This window comes from Protomyctophum parallelum (assembly GCF_964188405.1).
Source record: "Protomyctophum parallelum genome assembly, chromosome: 4".
NCBI lineage: Eukaryota > Metazoa > Chordata > Actinopteri > Myctophiformes > Myctophidae > Protomyctophum > Protomyctophum parallelum.
In genome coordinates this window covers 11,790,382-11,810,813 of record NC_139700.1, presented here as the reverse complement: position 1 = coordinate 11,810,813, position 20,432 = coordinate 11,790,382, and the positions used below count along the sequence as shown (strand labels likewise).

The following is a 20,432-nucleotide window of genomic DNA, read 5'->3' as shown; positions in this document are numbered from 1 at the left end:
ACGTAAGTCACTTTCACAATGTTTAGGATTATTGGTTGAGAACATTCTAAACTGGTGGTGCATGCTGAATTCTATACCTGCATTCCTCGTATCCACAAAGAACTCGGCCATCTCGAAGGTGTGTGCCTCCACCAGGCCCTTCCCGAAGGCCTTGACCCTGCTGGCCTCGCCGATCTCCGACTGGCCCACCATGATCTTGAAGGGGCTGTTGGCCACGTGCACGCCGCTCTTCCTCACGCTCACCTCGTGCTCGCCCACCTCCTTGGGAGTAAAGGAGATACCTATAGGGGGAGGAACAGTTGAAGGAGTTTTGAGGATTTGCTAAGCATTTTTGCACTGTTGTTATGCATTCTTTCCTTTGCACAGAAATCTGTGCTACTTTTGTATATTTTGAACATTTTCTTCTGAATGACATTGAGAAGGTCATTGAGACATTGAGGAAATTAAATTACATTTCATTTATGAAAAGGGGCATGCAAATAAAGTTTGAATTGATTTGATATATAGACCAAACAACGCTTTACAGTTCTGTCTGACTGTTATTGTTCTCTTCCTACAAGCTATGACACTGCACATGTTAGACACAAGAGTATAATTGTCGTTGTTCAATTTAACTCTGACAGTGTACACATGTAACCAAATGGACCCGTAAGGGTTACAATTGACCGCTCTTTGAGTTACAAATGGATAAATGAACACGGAGGATGTTACTGTGGGGCAGACCAGTGTGCACGTAGCTCACCGATGTGTCTGTTAGGAAGCCTCTTGAGCAGGCAGGGCTCCTCGTTGCCAGACGGGGCTCTGATGCTGGCCGTCAGAGAGCTCAGGTCCGTCTCGGCGATCTTCAGGGACACGTCGGCCGACGAGCCCACGTTCAGCTGGGACGTCCTGCAGGTGATGGAGTCATCACCTGACCACACAAAGAAGAGGGACACTTATTAGTAGGGATGGAGCTTGATAAACGATACCCGGAAAAAAATATATTATTTTGGAGAGAGTTATAAAGTTAAGCTTTGGCCTTATCAAGCCTGTTACCGAGCATAGCGGCCCATGACGTCATGTTTAAACAATCAAGACAAGAAGCGGTCAAGAAATAAATGTAATCATCCATGTTGGTCTAAAAGTGTAAACAAAATTACACTTGTGGCGGTCCACATATTAAACGGTTAACAGTTTCTTTATTTATTGGAAATAAGGTCAATTGCCTTCCGTCTGTTTTTTTTGAAGGCCCTAATTTGAAGGCCCTAGTAAAAAATACTGTTTCTGTTCAGAATGTATTGTCTCCCGTCTTTCCACAAAATAATAGAAAATGCTCGATAGTGGGCTCGATAAAAATCTGGCTCAATAAGCCTGATCGATAAGGTACTCGTTATCAATAAAATGTACGAGCTCCAACCCTACTTATTAGTCCTGCAGGTGATGGAGTCATCGCCTGATCCGTATAATATCGGAATTTCACAATTGTGAATTGCCATTTGTAATGTCATATGAAATGTGTATTATGAGCCATTATGTGACAGCGCTACAGTACAATACATCACTATTCACAACCCTAACTACAGTATAAAGCATAGAGCATAGCGTGAGAGAATGTCATGGTGACTGTTATCTTACCTGTGATTTTGGCAGTGAAAGGGCTGCCAGCAATGTGCTTGTTGTCGAACTTGACAATAACGCTGTAGTCTCCGGGCGCGGAGGGCAGGTAGGACACAGTGCAGGTTCCATCTTTATTGTCCTTACATGTGATCTCTGCCTTGGAAGGACCCTCCACGGCTAGGGACAAACCCCCTGGGAGAGGAACACAGTGTATTATGAATACAGTCTATGTAAACAACATATTCACAACAATACCAGTAAGATGCCCTGAGGGCGAGAAGCGACCTCGCCCTAAAAGGCGTGGTCGCGTGTACACATCCGCCTGGGTGACGGCAGACTGCTGGGCGAGCGCTGGCGCTTTGGCATGGGGGGTCAGATCAACATATGGAATGAATTCTGCACTGGCCATATATGGAGCCTGTCTTGACAGTGTACAGGGTTTGATGAGGTCAGATCAACATATGGAATGACAGAACAGGTCAGCTCCATATATGGAGATCTAAGGGTTTGAGGTCAGATGTAGATTTGCTGCCCGGCTAGTGGCTACATACATATATGCAGATCTAGGTGATGATCCAGTCATTGTTTATGTGCGTATCGAATCGAGGTCAAATGCTCAAATAAGACGGCGTACCTTCGCCAGCATTCTTGGTGACCACGATGAAGGAGGCAGCCTTGTTGACCATGCCGTAACTCAGACCTGAACCATACGCCGTCACCACTCCACTGTTCATGGCATCCACGTAGAACTGGAGAGGACTTCCTGCAACCAGGATTGGAGAAGACAGTGACAAGAACTTGTGTTTAAAAAAAATGTAAAAGCTTTTCAGCATTTTCGATCATCAAAGCAAGATTTTTCTTTTTTTCCCAGATCATGTGGATTTGGTTTGGTGTGTGGTCTGACTCTGACCTGACCTACTTCTACTCCACTACATCTCAGAGGCAAATATTGTACTTTTACTCCACTACATGTATTTGAAAACTTTAGTTACTAGTATAGTATATAATAGTATATATCTGTATATTCTGATTAGTATTACAAAACATAGAGTAACCACTTTTTGAAAATAACCGATCCACAAGCTCACAAAGTGTCGCAGAGTTGTGAGCTTCACATTGTGCTGACAATACTTTGTACGTTTACTCAAGTATGTGTTAAACAACAAACATGTGTTAAATATATATATATATATATATATATATTTATTTTAAATTCAGATGATGTGGTTTTGGTTTGGTGTGTGTGTGTGTGTGTGTGTGTGTGGGTGTGTGTGTGTGTGTGTGTGTGTGTGTGTGTGGTCGAACCTGGAATGTGGTTGCCTTCGTATTTGATGTCCATCTCATGCAGGCCTCTCTCGGTGGGCTGGTACTTGACCGTAATGGTGCCGTCTTTGTTGTCGGTGATGTGAGGACGCATGGTCTTTCCTGAAGGCATACGCACCTCGCCTACACATGGTAACAACAACAGCACAAACAGAGGTCACAGCCTTGACATAGAGTGAATGTATACGTCTATACACATGCTTGTATGTATGTCATACTGTATGTGTGCGTGTGTGTGTGCACGCAGCCCACCTGTGATCTCTCCCTGCTGTGGAGTGAAGGGAACCACCAGGTTCAGAGGACGGAACATGGGGTCCACGCTGTCGCGAGGAACCACCGGCTCATTGGACGCCTGCAGGGGAACCAACAGCCAATCGTATTATCACAACTAAAACAATGAAACCACGTAGATCCTTGCCGCCTGCTTTCTAAACCTACCGCAAAAGCAAATGGAGGCAGCCCTACTACTAGTAGTAGTAGTAGCGATTTTCACCTTCTAATACAAACTGGGCACCAATTTTGCTAGCCAACTTGCTAGCTTATTGGTCTAATCATTAGACTATGGATCCACACCTCCTGGGTTCAAATCCTGCTGCCGCCACTACTTTTTCCAACAACCGCCGACTAGTTGGTTTTTTTGGCCGATAAAGTATAGTTTAAGGCCGCGACGGAGGGGCGCCCGGGCCCCATCTCTAGCGAACTTGAACCACGGGAGACAACATCATACAACAGCATCAAGCCCACCAAAAGTAATTTTAGTCGACTAACTCAATTGTAGATCTAGTCGAGTAAAATCTCATGATATTTAGTCGACACTAAAACATTTCAGGTGACTAAAATGTGACTAAAAGTAACTAAATTAAAACTATTCAAAAGACTATGACTAAAACTAAAATCTAAATTTGCTGTCAAAATCAACACAGGTCAAAGGCACGCCTCCGTTTGCTTTTGCGGTATAGGATTAGAAAGGAGGCCATCCTTGCCAAATCATTCGCCAACTCTCTGAGACCGTCTCTGCACCACCACTCTGCACTTACCACCACGTGGAAGGGGCTCTTGGGGATGTCCTGGCCTCCGAAGCGTATGGTGATGACGTACTTGCCCGGCGAGGGCGCCGTGTAGTAGATGTCGTAGGTACCGTCGCGGTTCTCCACCACATCCATGTCCAGCTCGCGGCCCTCGGGCGTCTGCACCTTGCACGTCACCTTGCCCGTTCCGGCCGCCTTGGCGTCCACCGTGATCACCGTGTCCTCAGACGTCTGGAGCCTCTGGAGGCTCGCTGTTGGGGAGGGGGGGGGGGGAGGAGAGAACTGGTGAGATGGGTTTGAGGAAATGGGTGAGGTGTAGGGTGGAGAAAAGGAATAAAACGTTGAGTATACTCACACACTACGTGACCTCCGATAGACACTGGAAAGGAAGACATGACATGGAGATTAATATAGATTCACAAGCCGTACAGCTTAAAGGACTACCTATATAATGCTGTCATGTAGTCTACTTTGTTGTCATTCATTACTATGATTATTTACACTGTATATGAAGTACACTGTATGTAGACTATGTTCATTTTTCAGGAAATGAAAAATATGAATTTATCAGGAAATTTAATATAAACCTTATATTATTGAAAACAAAGCAATACTGCCTCTTCAAAGTTGGTGTTGTGACTTCAAATATTGTCAATTACTTCCATGGGAGGGGGAGAGGTGGTGCATGGAGTTGCTTTAGCAGACAGTCCGAGGGTCCAATGGAGTTAAGAGGTTTTGTCCCAAGCGCTTTTTACTACTTTTCATTGGTTCAATATTGTATTGTATTGTATTAGGTTAGGTCGTTAGTTAGGTCTAACGTTAGGTCGTTAGGCCGTTTCCTCCCGACAGCAACGATATGAAGTAGACTAAACTGTAGACTATTCTTAAAAAATAAAATAAAAATAAAATAGACATACATTTTTATATCCTGTATTGATCATCACCATCCATAAAGTGTCTTTGATATACCTGTAAGAAGGCACTTGCTGGCGTCCCCGGTGGGCAGGGACTGGATGCGATACGGAGAATAAGGTATCTCGTCGCCTCCGTACTTTATGGTGATGGTGTAGGGACCGGTGGAGTCAGGCACGTAGGACACCGTGTACGTCCCGTCCCTGTTGTCCTGGATGGTGGCCTTCTTGGGCTTGCCCTCCGGGTCCTGCGTGAGAGGACAAGAATAATGGTGTAATTTCAAGCAGTGGTTCCCAAACTATTTATAGCTCCGTGACCCAAAAGAGACATTATTAGAGGTTTGGGCCCGGGGCGGGGACCCAAACCACTTCACTACTTTTCACTATACTTCTGTTTCCTAATTTATGGAGTTGCTTTGATCTTTCTTTGATTTCTTCATGAAATTACTGACAAAAAAAGAACATAGAATTTAGTTCTTAATTCATGATTATTATTATGTTTTTTGAATAATAAAAATTAAAAACTAAATGTAGGAAATGAAAAAAAACAAAGGGACCTAATACAAACGTGTCCCTGCAGATGGGTCCGGTCTGGGAACCAGTGGTGTAAAGGACCAAAAACTGAAAAACGTCACAAAAGCTACAGTAGGTTCGAAAAAGAGGTTGAACTTATACCAGAATCTGCACAGTGAGCAGGCCCTCGCCAGCGTCGCGGGCATCGATGGTGAACTCAACAGGCAGGCTGGCCGACACGCCATTGGTGTCCAGTCCAGGGCCGCTGGCGCGCACTTTGCTGGCATCATGCCCTGGCTGGGACAAGACCTTGAATGGACTGTGAACGCATCAGAGGGAAAGCAAATTGAATCAAAAAGAAACCACGACACTACATCACAAGTCCCACCGCCACAATCAGAGACAGAACAGAAAACAAAAACGATTTAAATGATTTTTCTTTAGTTAACCCATTAAGACCTGAGGACCCGATTCTACGAATGTCTTCTAAATCCTAAGAGTTTTCTGAAAAAACCTATGTTTCACTGGTAAATGTATTTGGCCGCCAATATTTAAAACTAGTTTGTTCCAGCGACCCCCAGAAGCTAAGATTTGAGTTAAAAAAAGATGAACTTTAAAACTATGTATATATTCAAAGATTTGCAAAAAATAAATGACAATATTTCAATACCTAAAGTTTAAAAATAATGGTTAAAGTGGTTAACCCATTCTGAACGGGCACCCATTTTGGTGTCAGCATCATGTTATGCTTTAGCTATTGAAAAATAGCAGATCTACAAGCTCATATCGCGCCACCGAGTGGCGCGATACGAGCTTGTAGGTCTGCTATTTTTGAAGAATCGAAGAGCGACTGACATTTTTAGAATCTGATCTCAGGTCAGAATGGGTTAATCAGACCAGTGTGTGTCCAGCGGAAACCTCGTATATGAATCTGATCTCAGGTCAGAATGGGTTAATGAGTGACTGTATTTGTGGAAGGCGTACCTGTGTGGGACCTGCTGCTCGGCGTATTTGACATCCACAGTGTAAGGACCGTCCTGAGCAGGGGTGTAGTGGACCGTGTGGGTCCTGTCTCCGTTGTTCTTCACACCAATCGGCTCTGCTGTGCCTGGAAATAATACAGTATGGCATTGATGAAGACCAAATAATACAGTATGGCATTGATGAAGACGGGGGCGGCGCAGTAGCTGTCAGAAGCAGTCTAAAGGGTTTAACAGTTGCTGCTGATGGATTCATGAAATAATAAGTACATAGATGAAAATTTGATATACAGTATATTGTGGGTTAATAAATAGGCCTATATATTAAAAAGGTTATTTCAATCAGTGATCTCTGATTATCAGAGTCATATCTGCCGATACCGATTCTGATATTCTACAGACTGGAACACAATGGAAACAAGCCTAGGCCCTATAGGGGCTTGGCCCAAAGCCTGTTAATAAAGCATTCAATCAATCAAAAAATATACTCTTCCAATTGTTTTCACTACGGAATGACTACTAAATGAGATGAGTACACAAATTTTAGGTCGAATTTAGCCATTGACGGTCACATTATTATTGCATCATCATTCATCAATATCGGTGAAACGAATCTGCAATAAATCCACAGCACATCCCTGTGAAGAAGACAAATGGAGTGGAGATTCCAGTCTCCTTTTGCACCAGTCTGTTATTGATACAGATATCTGCGAGGGTGGATGCACAGCAGAGAAGACAGGATACACATTGTTTGTGTGCATTCAAACTGATCCCACTAACCCGAGGGGCCATAGAGCTTGACGTCCAGCGGGGCTTGTCCCGCCTGCTTGCAGTCCACGGAGAAGGTCTGGGGGACATGCGCCCTCACACCGGCGCCCAGCCCGGGGCCGGAGCACTTGACCTTGCTGGGGTCCACGGGGTCCCTGACGGGCACGCGGAATGGGCTGCCCGGGATGGGGTGACCCCCGTAGTTGATGTTGATGTCGTACTCTCCGGGAGTGAAGGGAATGTACTCCACGCTGCAGCTCCCGTCCTTGTTGTCCTTGCAGGACATCTTGGACTCGGAGGCTCCCTCGATGGTCAGACCCAAGCCCCCTGTACCAGCACCCCTATAGCGGAGAAAAAAACAGGTTAGCTTCAATATGTAGCCTATGCATTTCCTATTTTCAATATGCATCTGTGCCTCTTGTGAGAGCGGTTTCGGATGTTATATCCTTATTCAATGTCAACCGTCATCAACTAAAATGAACCTAAAACTAACCCTAACTCCAACCCTGTTACCCTAACCCTAACCTCAGTCTTAACCAGCCATGTAACTCCCTTAACCTCATATCAGTCTTAACCGGCCATGTAAGTCAGTTTCACAATGCTTTCTCTTTGGCGGCAGTAATTTCACATCCGCATTTCCTAGTCGCCCATGTGGTAAATGAACATACTGGTGGTGAAAGGTTGATAACATTGGAAGCGAGTGTTAGTGAGGTGGCACACGAGGAAGGAGCTGGTGGAACCAACAGGGTGTATTTGTGGTTCCACTTAGCCAGGCCTAATATATTCTTATTGCATTCAGAAGACATGAGACTCATGTGCAAAGCATTGTCTTTTTTTCAACAGACACTGCTGGGATTGGGAATAACATTTTAATTAATGAGCGTCCTCATTGTGTGTGTCATTCATTGTTACCTGGTCTCCACGGTGAAGCAGTTGGCCTGGTTGGTGGTTCCTCCCTCCAGACCCGGACCGTAGGCCCGCACCCGCGTTGGGTCACAGCCCTCCACCACCGACACCCTGAACGGGCTCTTAGGCACGGACGCCTCATCGAACAGCACCTCGATCAGATGGATACCTGCACACACACACAAATGTTTTGGTGTTAGTCTAGTTTTAGTTGACGAAATTGCGTAAGATTTAGTCGACTAAAATGTATTTTGGCAGATCAGATCAGTCTTAATGGCTGATTTTTAACAACCTGAAAATAGGCGATATACTCATTCTACTGTACAAGCGCACAACGCGTCCCGCTGTGATTTTCAGCATGCAACCAAACATTTTAGTTCTACATGATCTCTTTTCCACCACTCTCCCTGAACATTTAAGTCTAGTTTTTACTTGAAACGAAATTGTCCATAGATTTTTCTAGTCTTAGTTTAAGTCATCATAGCATGGTTTTTATTTCGTTTTCATCAGTGAAAAACGTTACGTCGACAAACATTTTTCGTCATGGTTTTTAGGCGACGAAATCAACACTACTCAAAAAGCGAGCACATTTTGTATTATAGCTGTCGGTTTGAATAATGCTGTGCTGTGGCCATGACTCCCTTTTTTGGGGGGGAAGGAAGGAACATCTGCTTATAATTCTTAAAATATGTCTGTCTGTCTGTCTGTCTGTCTGTCTCCTGCTCAGAGGCTCAGGCTGGCATATAACGAGTACAAGATGCTACATTATGTTTTCGACGCAATTATCTGTCCTGCGGCCATTTTCTGACAGCTAGTTCTTATTACGATATATAGGAAGACAGGCAGCTGGTTCCCACTGCCAGCCATGCCAACGTTAAGATTAGAACGTGTCGGGCTGGTAGAGTATAGAGAGCTGCACCCTGTGATCTTTTCACTTAGAGGTGTCTATTAATAAACGATCACATCTCCCCCCCATGTAGCAGCCCCCTCCCTGTCATATTGCTGTTTTGCTGGCAGCCCTGCATGGCAGCATGCATACCTGCCTGGCTAAGAGCCTCTGTTCCACAACACACTCTATTTATAAAATACAGCCTCTTGTTTCTCCCTCTCTCTCTCTCTCCCTCCCTCTCTCTCTCTCTCTCTCCCTCTCCCTCTCCCTCTCCCTCTCCCTCTCTCTCTCTCTCCCTCTCCCTCTCTCTGTCTCTCTCCACATGCACTTTGCCCCACATCATTGTTCAAATGTATCATTTTGTATTTATACCCTCCTTTCATATAGTGCCTGACACAACAACAGATATAAACTTGTCCGTCTGCGATGTGTCAGTCGATCTAAAAAGCTGTCTTTGTCTAATAAGGTTTGTAAAGTTGCCCGAACGGCCAAGGCTCCAAGAACAGTCAGGAATGGTAGTTAAGGGCGTTTATTCTCCCCAAACTCCTCCACCAAAAGTCCAGTCGTCCAGAATTGTTCAGTGCAATAATTATCAATAGCAAACTGTAATACTGGCAACGAAATAAAGGACAAAAAGATAAATAAATACTTAGGCAACACTCCTTAACAAAACCCAAACAGGATGAGAGCTCTCTTCAGGCTGTACCCTGATCACACAAGGCCCTGTAGCTCTCCCTCAGGGATGTTATTTGTGTCAATGCCCACATCCAACTAACTTCTCTGTCCCTGCAGCCTCCCTTAAATAGGAGTGGATCCTACTACAGGACACAGAATCAATTAGCACCAGTTCTTCTCAATAAATACTTTCAATATAAATACTTCCATAAATAACACCTTGAACAAGTAACCTAAACATTCTAAATAATGTGTTACAATTAAACAAGTATAAAACAGAATGAACACTCAATGACAAATACTCAAAGCATCAAGAGAAACACCCCTCTCCTGCATAGCACTTGGCCCCTTCCTCATCAAGGGAAATGCCACCAGCAGTGCAACTAACCAATCAGTGATTACAATTTCAATAAAGGTTAAAACAATAGTCCTTGCATGTTATAGGCAACAGTTTCATGTGTGTATATATATATAGGGCACGGGTTGCCCCGGGACAAGGTTCATGAATATGTCTCTGCTGTCGGGAAGAAACTCCAAAATGTTTATTTTTTCAGCAAAAGAAAAATAAACATTATTCAGTAAATGAAGAAAAACGTATATTTTGAAAACAAAGCAATACTGCCTCATCAAAATTGGTGTTGTAACTGTATATATTGTCAATTACTTCCATGAGAGGTGGAGAGGTGGTGGAGTTAGCTGTTTTAGCAGACAGTTTGAGGGTCCAATGGAGTTACAAGGTTTTTGTCCCAAGCGCTTTTTAATACTTTTCATTGGTTCAATATTTTCGAAACAACACACAGACGTAAATGCTGTTCAATAGCACTGATATATGGTTTCCTCCTGACAGCAACAATATCCTATTTTTGAGGGGCGCTAGCCCCTCCTATATTCAGCTATTAGTGTAGATTTTCGTCTTACACAAACATTAAATTCCCATTGACAACAAATGGGGAATTTTCTGAATTTATGTTACGTCATGATGATGTACGATGATAAGAGTTCCCCTCACTTCACACGGATGTGATTTTTTAAATACAGATCTCCTAGTATATTGATATATCACACCACTACATATATACAGTCACACTCGCTGGATTCTGCTATACAATTTCTGATGCACAAAAAAAAATTAGATCATGAATTTAGATCACTGGTGCAGCGCCCATGAAGCCATTATTGCTTGTGGTTTGCATGCTTTCCTGAGAAAACCAATCGATTTCACACCCAACACTACTCTCTCTCTCTCTCTCTCTCTCTCTCTCAGTACCTCAGCAATACACCCACGCATGAAATTGATCAGATGAACGTTGCCCAGGATATGCAAATGGCAAATAATGGTAATGTGAGTACTTTGCCCACCATTTATTTAAATCTTTGGATGTGCTACCTTTTTGGAGTTTTTCTTTTTTGGTCTAGCACTGCACTGAAAACCATTTCTTTTTCTCATTCAGTGAAATGAAGAAGGTGTGTTCCTACCATCTTCGAAGGCGGTGTACTCCACTCGGTAGGTGCCGTCTCCCTTGTCGGTGACATAGGTGTCCGTGTTGGCGCCTGACGGGTTAATGATGTGCACCTTGACGTGACTGCCGCCGCTCACGTTGACTGCACGGGCATCCACGATGAAATGGGTCGTGACCTCTCGGAGGACCCCTGCACATTGAACCACGTGAACAATTGGAAAGCTTAATATATGAATGATTCATGAGATGATTATAAAGAATACAACTAATGTCCCGATCACGTTTTTTTTAGCTCCCAATCCGATTCCGATCATTAGATTTGGAGTATCTGCCGAATACAGATTTTTCCCCGATCCGATATTTATATTTTTATAGAACACTTATGCCATATCAATAGTACAATATCCCAAATCACCCCCCCCCCCCTTCCAACTCGGTTCCACAGACAAATATTGTGAAAATAGCCGATCTACAAGCTTGTAGATCAGCTATTTTCACAATGGTTGCCTCTTTCTTATATTGTTAACAACTTTGACCAGTTTTAATAGCATAGTTTGTTCATTACTTTTGATGCAGTAATGCTCTTAAAAGCCTTAAAAGTCCTTAAATGGTCACTTCACTGTCATCTGGGGACCCCCGGCCCCCAAACCACCTGGGGGTCCCGACCCACAGGTTGAGAACCCCTGTCTAGGCACAGTTAATATTATTGATGTCACCGTCAACGTACCTCTGGGCTCCACTCCTGGGCCGTAGACCTGCACACCCCTGGTGTCCACAGCCGGCTCCACCTGCACCACCTTGGGGCACTGGGGGATGACGTGGCCGCCGTACTTGATGGTGATGATGTGCGTTCCGTGGAACGGCGGGATGTAGGTGACCGAGAAGGTACCCTCCGCCGTCTTCTGGATGTGCACCTCCGCCTGGCAATTTACAATTTAGGCATTTAGCAGACGCTCTTAATCCAGAGCGATTCACAGTAAGCAAGAACAACACATGGTGAACATCCATCTAACAGTGGAATATCTATATAATGAAACTATGCGCATACACTATAGAGTGCTATATGTCTACATATAGTGCTATCTAAATGTCATGAATTGAGCCTTTGCGTACGCCTGTAAGGTCGCCGAGGCTGGGGAAAGTGCCAAGGCAAGTGCTACAGGCTAAGATGGAGTCTGAAGAGGTTGGGTTTTCAGACGCCGGTGGAGGTAGATTTGGGAGTGGTCACCTTGGCGCCGGTCTCGGACACGATCTCGATGGTCAGCTCGGCGTCGCCTGCGCTGGTGCAGTCCACGGTGAAGGTGGCCGGCTCGCCCGCCTTGGCCTTCTCCAGGCCGGGCCCGCTGACCGTCACCTTCAAGGAAATTAGAATTAAATAAAACAAACAAAAAAAAACTAATACTAAAATGTACATTTTCGTTAACTGAACTAAATAAAAACTGTATTTTGTGTTTACAAAACTAACTAAAACTAACTAAAATTATAGATAAAATGCCCTTAGTTTTAGTCAATTTATTTATAAGCTTAATCTGTAACTGGATATTCTTTTATAAAATGCTATCTTTTCTTGAGTTTATATTACACAATACTTACTCTGGCCCTTTTTCAATCCTGCACCTGACTTATTTGTCAGGTGCAGGATTGAAAAGGGCCGAAAAATAAATAAAACTAACACTGAAACTAATCGTCACACAAATAAAAACCAAATTAAAACTAGAAAACCACCCTCCAAAAACGAACTAAAACTAACTGAATTAGAAAACAATCTAGTCAAAACTATAATGAAATATCCCCAAACTATTATAATAACCTTGCTCACCTTGGCGGGGTCGACGGCCGGGCGCACTGTGGCCTTGAAGGGCGAGCCGGGGATGTGCTGCTCGGCGAACAGGATGTTGATGGCGTACTCGCCGGGCTCCGTGGGCAGGTAAGCCACGGCGCACGTGCCATCGCCGTGGTCCAGGCACTCCATCTTGGCCTCGCACGGCCCCTCCACCGTCAGGCCCAGGCCGCCCGCGCCCGCTCCCTTCGTGTCGATGGCGAACGGAGCCGGTTTGCCCACGATGCCACCCTTCAGGCCTGGCCCGTACGCTCGCACCTGTAAATAAATAACAAATAACGAACGGCAATACGTTCTTTAACAGGAAAACTCATAGTACTCAAAAAAGTACAAATAAAATCAATCAAATAAAGTATGTTGAAGAGGCCATCAAGACCCAAAAATTATACAGTGAGCTACCTTGAAGAGAGAATAATGTAATAATGTGGTGGTTCTTTTCTATAATTTTCACGGAATGGTATTTGTAACAATTATTACCTGCCCTGTTTTCTTGTCGTGATCCACACCATATAAGGGAGGCTGTCATCATCATTGAAGGCCAACCGTGGCCGAAACGTTGTGTTTGATACTAATGCTAGTGTTTTTAAAATAAATTAAACACCGTGTGGAGCAGAGCTGTGTGCGCACTTTTACTTTGTATATACTTACTGTCCAGCACCACCATAGCGAGGGACTGGATGTGCGCAAGTTTTTAAACCTGGGCCTGGGCCAGCCTAACGGTCCAGGCACCTAGGCTGGTAATCCAGCTTGACAGCGTGTCATGGGTTCGAGTCCCGATCCCCGACGACCTTTGCTGCGTGTCACCAATTCACCCCCTATCTCTCTCTCCTGTCAACCTACTCTCTATCAAATAAAGGCAAGAAATCCCCCAAAAAGATCTTAACACTTTCCCCTGCGGATCACGACATTCCTGACTTTTTTCCTGTTGCCTTTCCCTGCTTTAATCCTGCAGTCTAAGTGTTAAAATAATAAAAACTTGTAACCTTGAAGAGAGAGCGTACCTTTGAAGGGTCGGCGGGCATCACTCCCTCCACGCTGAAGGGGCTTCCCATGACGGGGTTTCCATCATAGCTGACGTCCACCTTGTACTGGCCCTCCTCGGGGGGGATATACTTCACACCGTGGACACATCTGTCTTTGTCCGATTCCAGCTTGCACGGGATGGGACGCCCAGAGGGCGAGGTCATCTTCACTGCCACGTTGCCCTGCCCGCCGGCGCCCAGCGAGTTGACGGTGAACTCCTGATCCTTTCCAACCTCCACTTCTGCACGACACAAAGTCAGATACTATGACAGTCACTCTTTTTGATACAGAGACAGTCATGGCGGCAAGACTAACTGTTCTGACTTTTATTAATAAAAACTATCCAAAATGAGTTAATAGCACAGGGAGACTATTCACATACTAGAGGATGTCTGAAATAAATGTCTGAGCTGAAATCGACTGAAATAAATGCTTAAACATGTAGCCTGGTGTAATGTTAGAGTCCACATACTGTAGGTGAACCTTTCAAGCCTGTTTTCTCAACTCGCTGTTTCTCTGCATGACATTACTCTATAAGCCATATCTCTAAAACTGGTGGGTCAAACTGAACAACCAATATGTCATTTTGGAGTTTACCCCACGTGGAAGGAACACGTTATTCCAACCAGGTCCTTTCCCCTCCATCAGGCGCCCCGACTGGCCAGGGGGAGGTAGTTTAGAGACCAGGACACACTACACAGGGAGTGTGTGTGTGTGTGTGTGTGTGTGTGTGTGTGTGTGTGTGTGTGTGTGTGTGTGTGTGTGTGTGTGTGTGTGTGTGTGTGTGTGTGTGTGTGTGTGTGTGTGTGACTTACTGGTGTCCAATCCGTCTACTTGAACCTTGCCCAGGTCCAGTGCAGGGGCCACAGTGATGTGGAAGGGACTCTTAGGAACGGCGTCTCCTCCATATGTCACTGAGATGGTCATATTACCCTGCAAGGAAAGAAAAATATATTTATAAAAAAAAATACAATACAATGTTATTAAAACTTTCTTTTGTACACATGTACGCGTGTTGTTGTACAATCCCCACTTGATTCCAGATTGAGAGAGAGAGAGAGAGAGAGAGAGAGACATTCACCTGTTGCAGAGCGGTGTATTTGACCGTGTACGAGTAGTCGTGATTGTCGATGATCTCAAAGTCACGCACAGCCTCTCCCCCTGGGCTGGACGCTGTGAAATGCACTTCTGGCTTGGCCTTGCCTGCTCCCTTGGTGTAGATGGTGAAATGTGTCGGAGCGCCCACCTCCACTCCTAGAACACACACAAGCTTCATGTCAGGGCTATACCTGTCCGCCCCAACTTAATCAAAAAAAGATGTATGACGTACTGTAGGTGCCAAGTACTAGGCTAGTCATTTAATCAGCATGATGCCCAATTCTTACCATTTCCTTGGCAATTTAAAAGAATAAACATTTTGACTATCGTCTACTAATCGCGAGCAAACAATAGTTCTCTAAAGTCATCTATTTACTTTGTGCTGGAAATATTTTGTGAATATTTTATGAATATTTTATGAAGTTATTTACTGCTTTTTTAGTTTAAATTCTGATTCTGGTTCTGAATGTGGCTGTGATTCGGACATGGTTCTCACCTGTCTTGTTGAGCCCAGGGCCTTCAGCCCTCACCTTGCCCGTATCGTGCGAGGGATCCACTTTGACCTTGAACGGACTGAGGGGAATTTCCTGAACATAACATATTCACAGGAGTCATTCACCAGATTGACGAGACGGTATTAAGAAGGTCATATGCAGTGGTGTATAGTCATCTTGGATCCAAATATTGTGCTTTTACTCCACTACATTTATTTGAAAACTTTAGATACAGTTACTTTGTAGATTTCGATTATTAAGACAAAACATATACAGTAACAACTTCAGCCTATATACAAGCTCGCAATGTGTCGCGTTGCGACGCATTGCAAGCTTGTAGATCGGCTATTTTAAAATGATTTTTAGACATTTGAAATTTTGAAATGAGACATTCGGCACAATGAGTACTTTTACTTTTGGTACTTTAAGTACATTTTGATGCCAATACTTTTGTACTTTTTGTACATTTTGTACATTTTGAATTCCGGACTTTAACTTGTAACAGAGTAGTTCTATATTGCAGTATTGATACTTTTACCTAGGCCTAAGTAAAAACTTTGAATATGACTTTTTCTACCACTGGTCCATCCATCCCTCCATCATTCTACAATAGAAAATGGCTACGTTTTACCTGGTCAGCAAACAGCACCATGATGGTGTATCGTCCAGCGCCGGGAGGCGTGTATTTGACGGTGAACGTGTCATTGTCGTTCTTGATGATGTCAAATTCGATGTCCGCCTCGGCGGGGCCGACCACTCCCGGGGCACACTTGATTCCAATGCTGATGTCCCCTAAACGACACGCAGAAATATACTCCCAGCATTAATGTTGCTCAGTGTTTCACGCATCTATCCTAACAATCTACTCATTGGTCAGATCTAAAGGTCAGAGGTCTTTTGACGAATGGGCGTGAGCTTCAGTTCCTGAGGGATTCTCACGGCCCTCGACCATATTGCCGAAATTCGTGAAGAACGATACCACAGAACTGCCAAAACTGCTAAAATGGCAGTCAAACATTTGAGTAGTTTTTCCACCGCACCGAACAAACGCACATACAGCGTCTCCTCCTATTACCTTGTCCTGCTTCACTGCAGTCCACCGTGAAGTAGGTCGGCTCGTTGGCCTTCAGGCCGTTCTTCTCCACTCCCGGCCCATACACCTTGACCTTGTCTGGGTGGCAGCCTTCCCCAACCAGCACCTAATATTGAATTACACACAGTATACAGTATGTCTGGGTGGCAGCCTTCCCCAAGGTGTGTGTGTGTGTGTGTGTGTGTGTGTGTGTGTGTGTGTGTGTGTGTGTGTGTGTGTGTGTGTGTGTGTGTGTGTGTGTGTGTGTGTGTGTGTGTGTGTGTGTGTGTGTGTGTGTGTGTGTGTGTGTGTGTGTGTGTGTGCGTGCGTGCGTGCGTGCGTGCGTGCGTGCGTGCGTGCGTGCGTGCGTGCGTGCGTGCGTGCGTGCGTGCGTGCGTGCGTGCGTGCGTGCGTGCGTGCGTGCGTGCGTGCGTGCGTGCGTGCGTGCGTGCGTGTGTGTGTGTGTGTGTGCGTGCGTGTGTGCGTGTCTTACCCTGAAAGGGCTGCTGGGGACATTGACCTCTCCCCAGGTGATGATGATGGTGTGTTTGATAGACTTGGTGGGCGTGTACACACACAGGAAGGTTCCGTCTGCCTTGTCAGTGACGGTGATGTCAATGGTGCAACCCTCTGCGTCCTATGAGTGAATACCAACGCATGTCAGGAGGTCCAGCCCCCTTGCCAGTGTTCATTTCGTTGACTAAGACTAAGACTAATTATTTTCTGGCAAAAATAACATTGCATTAAGACTAAAAGACTAAAATACCATGGGGCTCTATTTTCGTCCATGCTAAACCCCTTATCCCTAAACTACTTTGCCTTTTTTTTTTTTTTTACTATAATTTTTGAATAGTTCATCTAGCCAATCTACATCGACACGTTGCGAGCTTGTAGAATGGCTATTTTAACTATTTAACTATTTGAACTAAAAGTAGTTTTGGAATAAGGGGTTTAGCATGGATGAAAATAGATTAATATTTTGATATTTAGTCGACTAAGACTAGACTAAGACTAAATAGAAATCAGCTGAAAAAATGTAATATGGTTTGTGGGAAAGTAGAGAAGCTCCATGATGGAATGACTCCTACCTGGGCGTATATCTTGAGGTGACCCTTTCCAGCCATACGGGCGTCGATGGTGAACTCAGTTTGCTTGTTGACGATGACACCGCTGGGCGCCAGGCCTGGACCAAAGGCTTTCACCTGCAAAAAAATGAGTATATTATTCAATGCACTTTATTTTTCCCCCTGCATTTACTATCTATGTCTATGGCCTTCTATGATGAATGGAGCCTATACAATGTCATATCAACATATTCTGTTCATGACAAGGTCAGCAGCACTGTGGTGAACTGCAGTTTCCTTTTAATATTAATGTGTTAATATTATTAACACATTAAGACCTGAGCTCGCATCTGTGTGACCTTTTAACCAGTTTAACCATTATTTTAAACGTTAGCTGTTGAAAAATAGCTGATCTACAAGCTCATAGCGCGGCACCGAGTGTCGCGCTACGAGTTTGTAGATGTGCTATTTTTGAAAAATCGTGAAAATGCGTGCAAATCTTTGAATATATATTCTTTCACAGTGAACGTTTTTAACTCAAATCTATGTTTCTGGGGGGTCTCTGTAACAACACATTTTGAGATGGGGGGGGGGTGTCTACGGCCAAATATTTATCATTCTGGTGATGAAATAGTGTGAGCACCACTGATAAAGAAACATATAGGTTTTTCAGAAAACTGTTTAGGATTTAGAAGACGTTTTGTAGGGATCTGTTCTCAGGTCTAAAATGGGTTATACCTTCTCTGGGAAAAGGTCATTGGCTGCCGGGAGGATGTGGGCCATGAATGGGCTGTCCTTAATGTCCTCGTCGTCGCAGACCACGTGCACGGCATAGTCTCCGGGCTCAGTGGGCCAGTAGCGCACGTCACACGAGCCGTCGCCCTTATCGTCACACTCGATCTTCGCCTGGGACGGACCCTCGATGGAGAAGCCTGCATGGTGGGAACATTCGAGGCAGTGCGTTTAGATTTAAGAGTTGTTTTCATCCTGCCTAGGGCCGCGTCTTCGCATTCGACCTGGTGTCCCTGCTGGAATAGCAAGGACATCAGATGGAGACAAAAGGGTTCCCAAGATGAGGGCACTTGTGGTACTCAAAAAACATCACACTCGTTTATACATCATCATACATCACATTCCGTGCTCAGCCAATCAAATCATCTCAAATTTGGTACAAATCATCTCAAATTTGGTACACGCAGACGCACAAAGCAGCATCTGCTCAGCCAATCAAATCATCTCAAATTTGGTACACACAGACGCACAAAGCTGGACATAGGATGGTCTGGCGCCCCTCAAAAATCACACCTGTGTACGGGCTGCTCAACAACACCACTGGCTGGCTGCAGTTATAGTTATATAACGCGGTAGAGGGTATGTGCATGACATCATCATCAACCCCGAAAGTTATGCAGGAAGGCCTACTGAGTGCCTACTGAGTGACTGAGTGAAAAAATACTTTCTGGCCTTGACAGCCCATACATCCAAACAGAAAAGTCCTTTCTGATTGCATTAAACATCGTTAACCAATGTTAAACTCACTTTGCCTCTCACTTTGCCACTCAATTTGCCATTCACTTTATGCATGCGCATACCCTCTATTGCAGCTGTTGAGGCCTCGTATACAGACATACATACACACAGACAGACATACACACACAAAAACACGTCGAACTCACCCAGAGTTCCCACTTCGGTGCCGATGGCCTCCACCACAAAGTCAGCTGATTTCCCCACCATGCCGGTCACCAGACCTGGACCCCAGGCCCTCACCTTCTGGAAGCCTGCCTCCTCACCCACCTCCACCTCGAAGGGGCTGCAAGCACACAAACAAACACAACAACACAATAAACACAAGTGATAAATGCACTTGTGCCTGCATGGCTTTGAAATAGTAGGAGCTTTTGAGATGTTATTGTGTGTTTTTTTTGTTCATGATAATCATAAAAGGAATTGATTTGTATTGTGCTTTTCCAAAAAAGTTTACAAAGTGCTTTACAAAACAAGGTAAAAGAGCAGCATGATAAATAAAATGGATAGATAATCAAATAAAACAATGTTCTATTGCCTCTGTTGTCTTCTCTGCAATCATCTTCCAATCTAAATCTTTCTATTGCAGTGTGTCACCTACAGCCTCATATTTGGTGTGGTGAAATCTTGGGCATTAATAAACATGTATTTAGCTCAAGGCGGTATTAGTTGTTGGTGGGAGACTGGGAGTTGAATCCTACCTGCGAGGGATAGGCTGTCCTCCCCAGGTGATGGTGACAGTGTATTTACCAGGCGTAACGGGGTAATATTCACATGCGTAGACCCCATCCCCTGCATCGGTCACTTTCACCTTCTCCTCGGCTCCACCTGGAGGTTGACAAAATAACTTTGATGCATCTTGTGATGCACTCAATAACATTCACAATCCAGAGCATCTGGCAGAGAAAACTGTTTAGACAGAACAGTGGTATTCAACCGTTTTCATATCAAGGTCCATTATTTATTCGCATTTGAGTCCATGGACCACCATTTGAGGAGATTTAGCCTCGGTAGACCCAAAACTAACGATTTTATTTTGTTATCGTTGGATAAGATGTTGTCCATATAATTCCTTGCTGTATTGATGTGGTACCATTAAGAGAGATACAGTAACAGGCAAATGTTGATCAAAATAATTATTTAGCATTCTCTAATTGTGTAGACTTCTTGTAAATTAAGTAATGCAGATGTTTAACAAAAATGTAACACTTGAGAGCCATTTTACACTCTCAAGAGTCAAAGATCTATTAAGGGTCCATTTGGTT

General features: G+C 44.4%; 1 protein-coding gene across 2 annotated transcripts in view; it reads right to left on the bottom strand.

Annotated features, from left to right (window-relative positions):
• LOC310857777 (filamin-C-like) overlaps positions 1-20,432 on the bottom strand; it is a 47,248-nt gene that overhangs the window by 9,786 nt on the left and 17,030 nt on the right. For both annotated transcript variants that reach the window (XM_083763654.1, XM_083763655.1), the window contains 28 exons: positions 19,869-19,995; positions 19,317-19,453; positions 18,379-18,572; positions 17,665-17,778; positions 17,070-17,213; positions 16,580-16,703; positions 16,136-16,296; positions 15,507-15,597; positions 14,994-15,166; positions 14,728-14,845; positions 13,891-14,153; positions 12,869-13,147; positions 12,278-12,403; positions 11,777-11,969; positions 11,066-11,239; positions 8,032-8,194; positions 7,132-7,460; positions 6,356-6,479; positions 5,534-5,690; positions 4,917-5,106; positions 4,303-4,326; positions 3,957-4,198; positions 3,172-3,271; positions 2,902-3,042; positions 2,231-2,359; positions 1,615-1,788; positions 743-910; positions 78-281 (listed from right to left, as the gene is read on the bottom strand). In XM_083763654.1, coding sequence (XP_083619780.1) covers positions 78-281; positions 743-910; positions 1,615-1,788; positions 2,231-2,359; positions 2,902-3,042; positions 3,172-3,271; positions 3,957-4,198; positions 4,303-4,326; positions 4,917-5,106; positions 5,534-5,690; positions 6,356-6,479; positions 7,132-7,460; positions 8,032-8,194; positions 11,066-11,239; positions 11,777-11,969; positions 12,278-12,403; positions 12,869-13,147; positions 13,891-14,153; positions 14,728-14,845; positions 14,994-15,166; positions 15,507-15,597; positions 16,136-16,296; positions 16,580-16,703; positions 17,070-17,213; positions 17,665-17,778; positions 18,379-18,572; positions 19,317-19,453; positions 19,869-19,995 — 4,563 coding nt within the window. The remainder of the gene's footprint in view (positions 1-77; positions 282-742; positions 911-1,614; positions 1,789-2,230; positions 2,360-2,901; positions 3,043-3,171; positions 3,272-3,956; positions 4,199-4,302; positions 4,327-4,916; positions 5,107-5,533; positions 5,691-6,355; positions 6,480-7,131; positions 7,461-8,031; positions 8,195-11,065; positions 11,240-11,776; positions 11,970-12,277; positions 12,404-12,868; positions 13,148-13,890; positions 14,154-14,727; positions 14,846-14,993; positions 15,167-15,506; positions 15,598-16,135; positions 16,297-16,579; positions 16,704-17,069; positions 17,214-17,664; positions 17,779-18,378; positions 18,573-19,316; positions 19,454-19,868; positions 19,996-20,432) is intronic.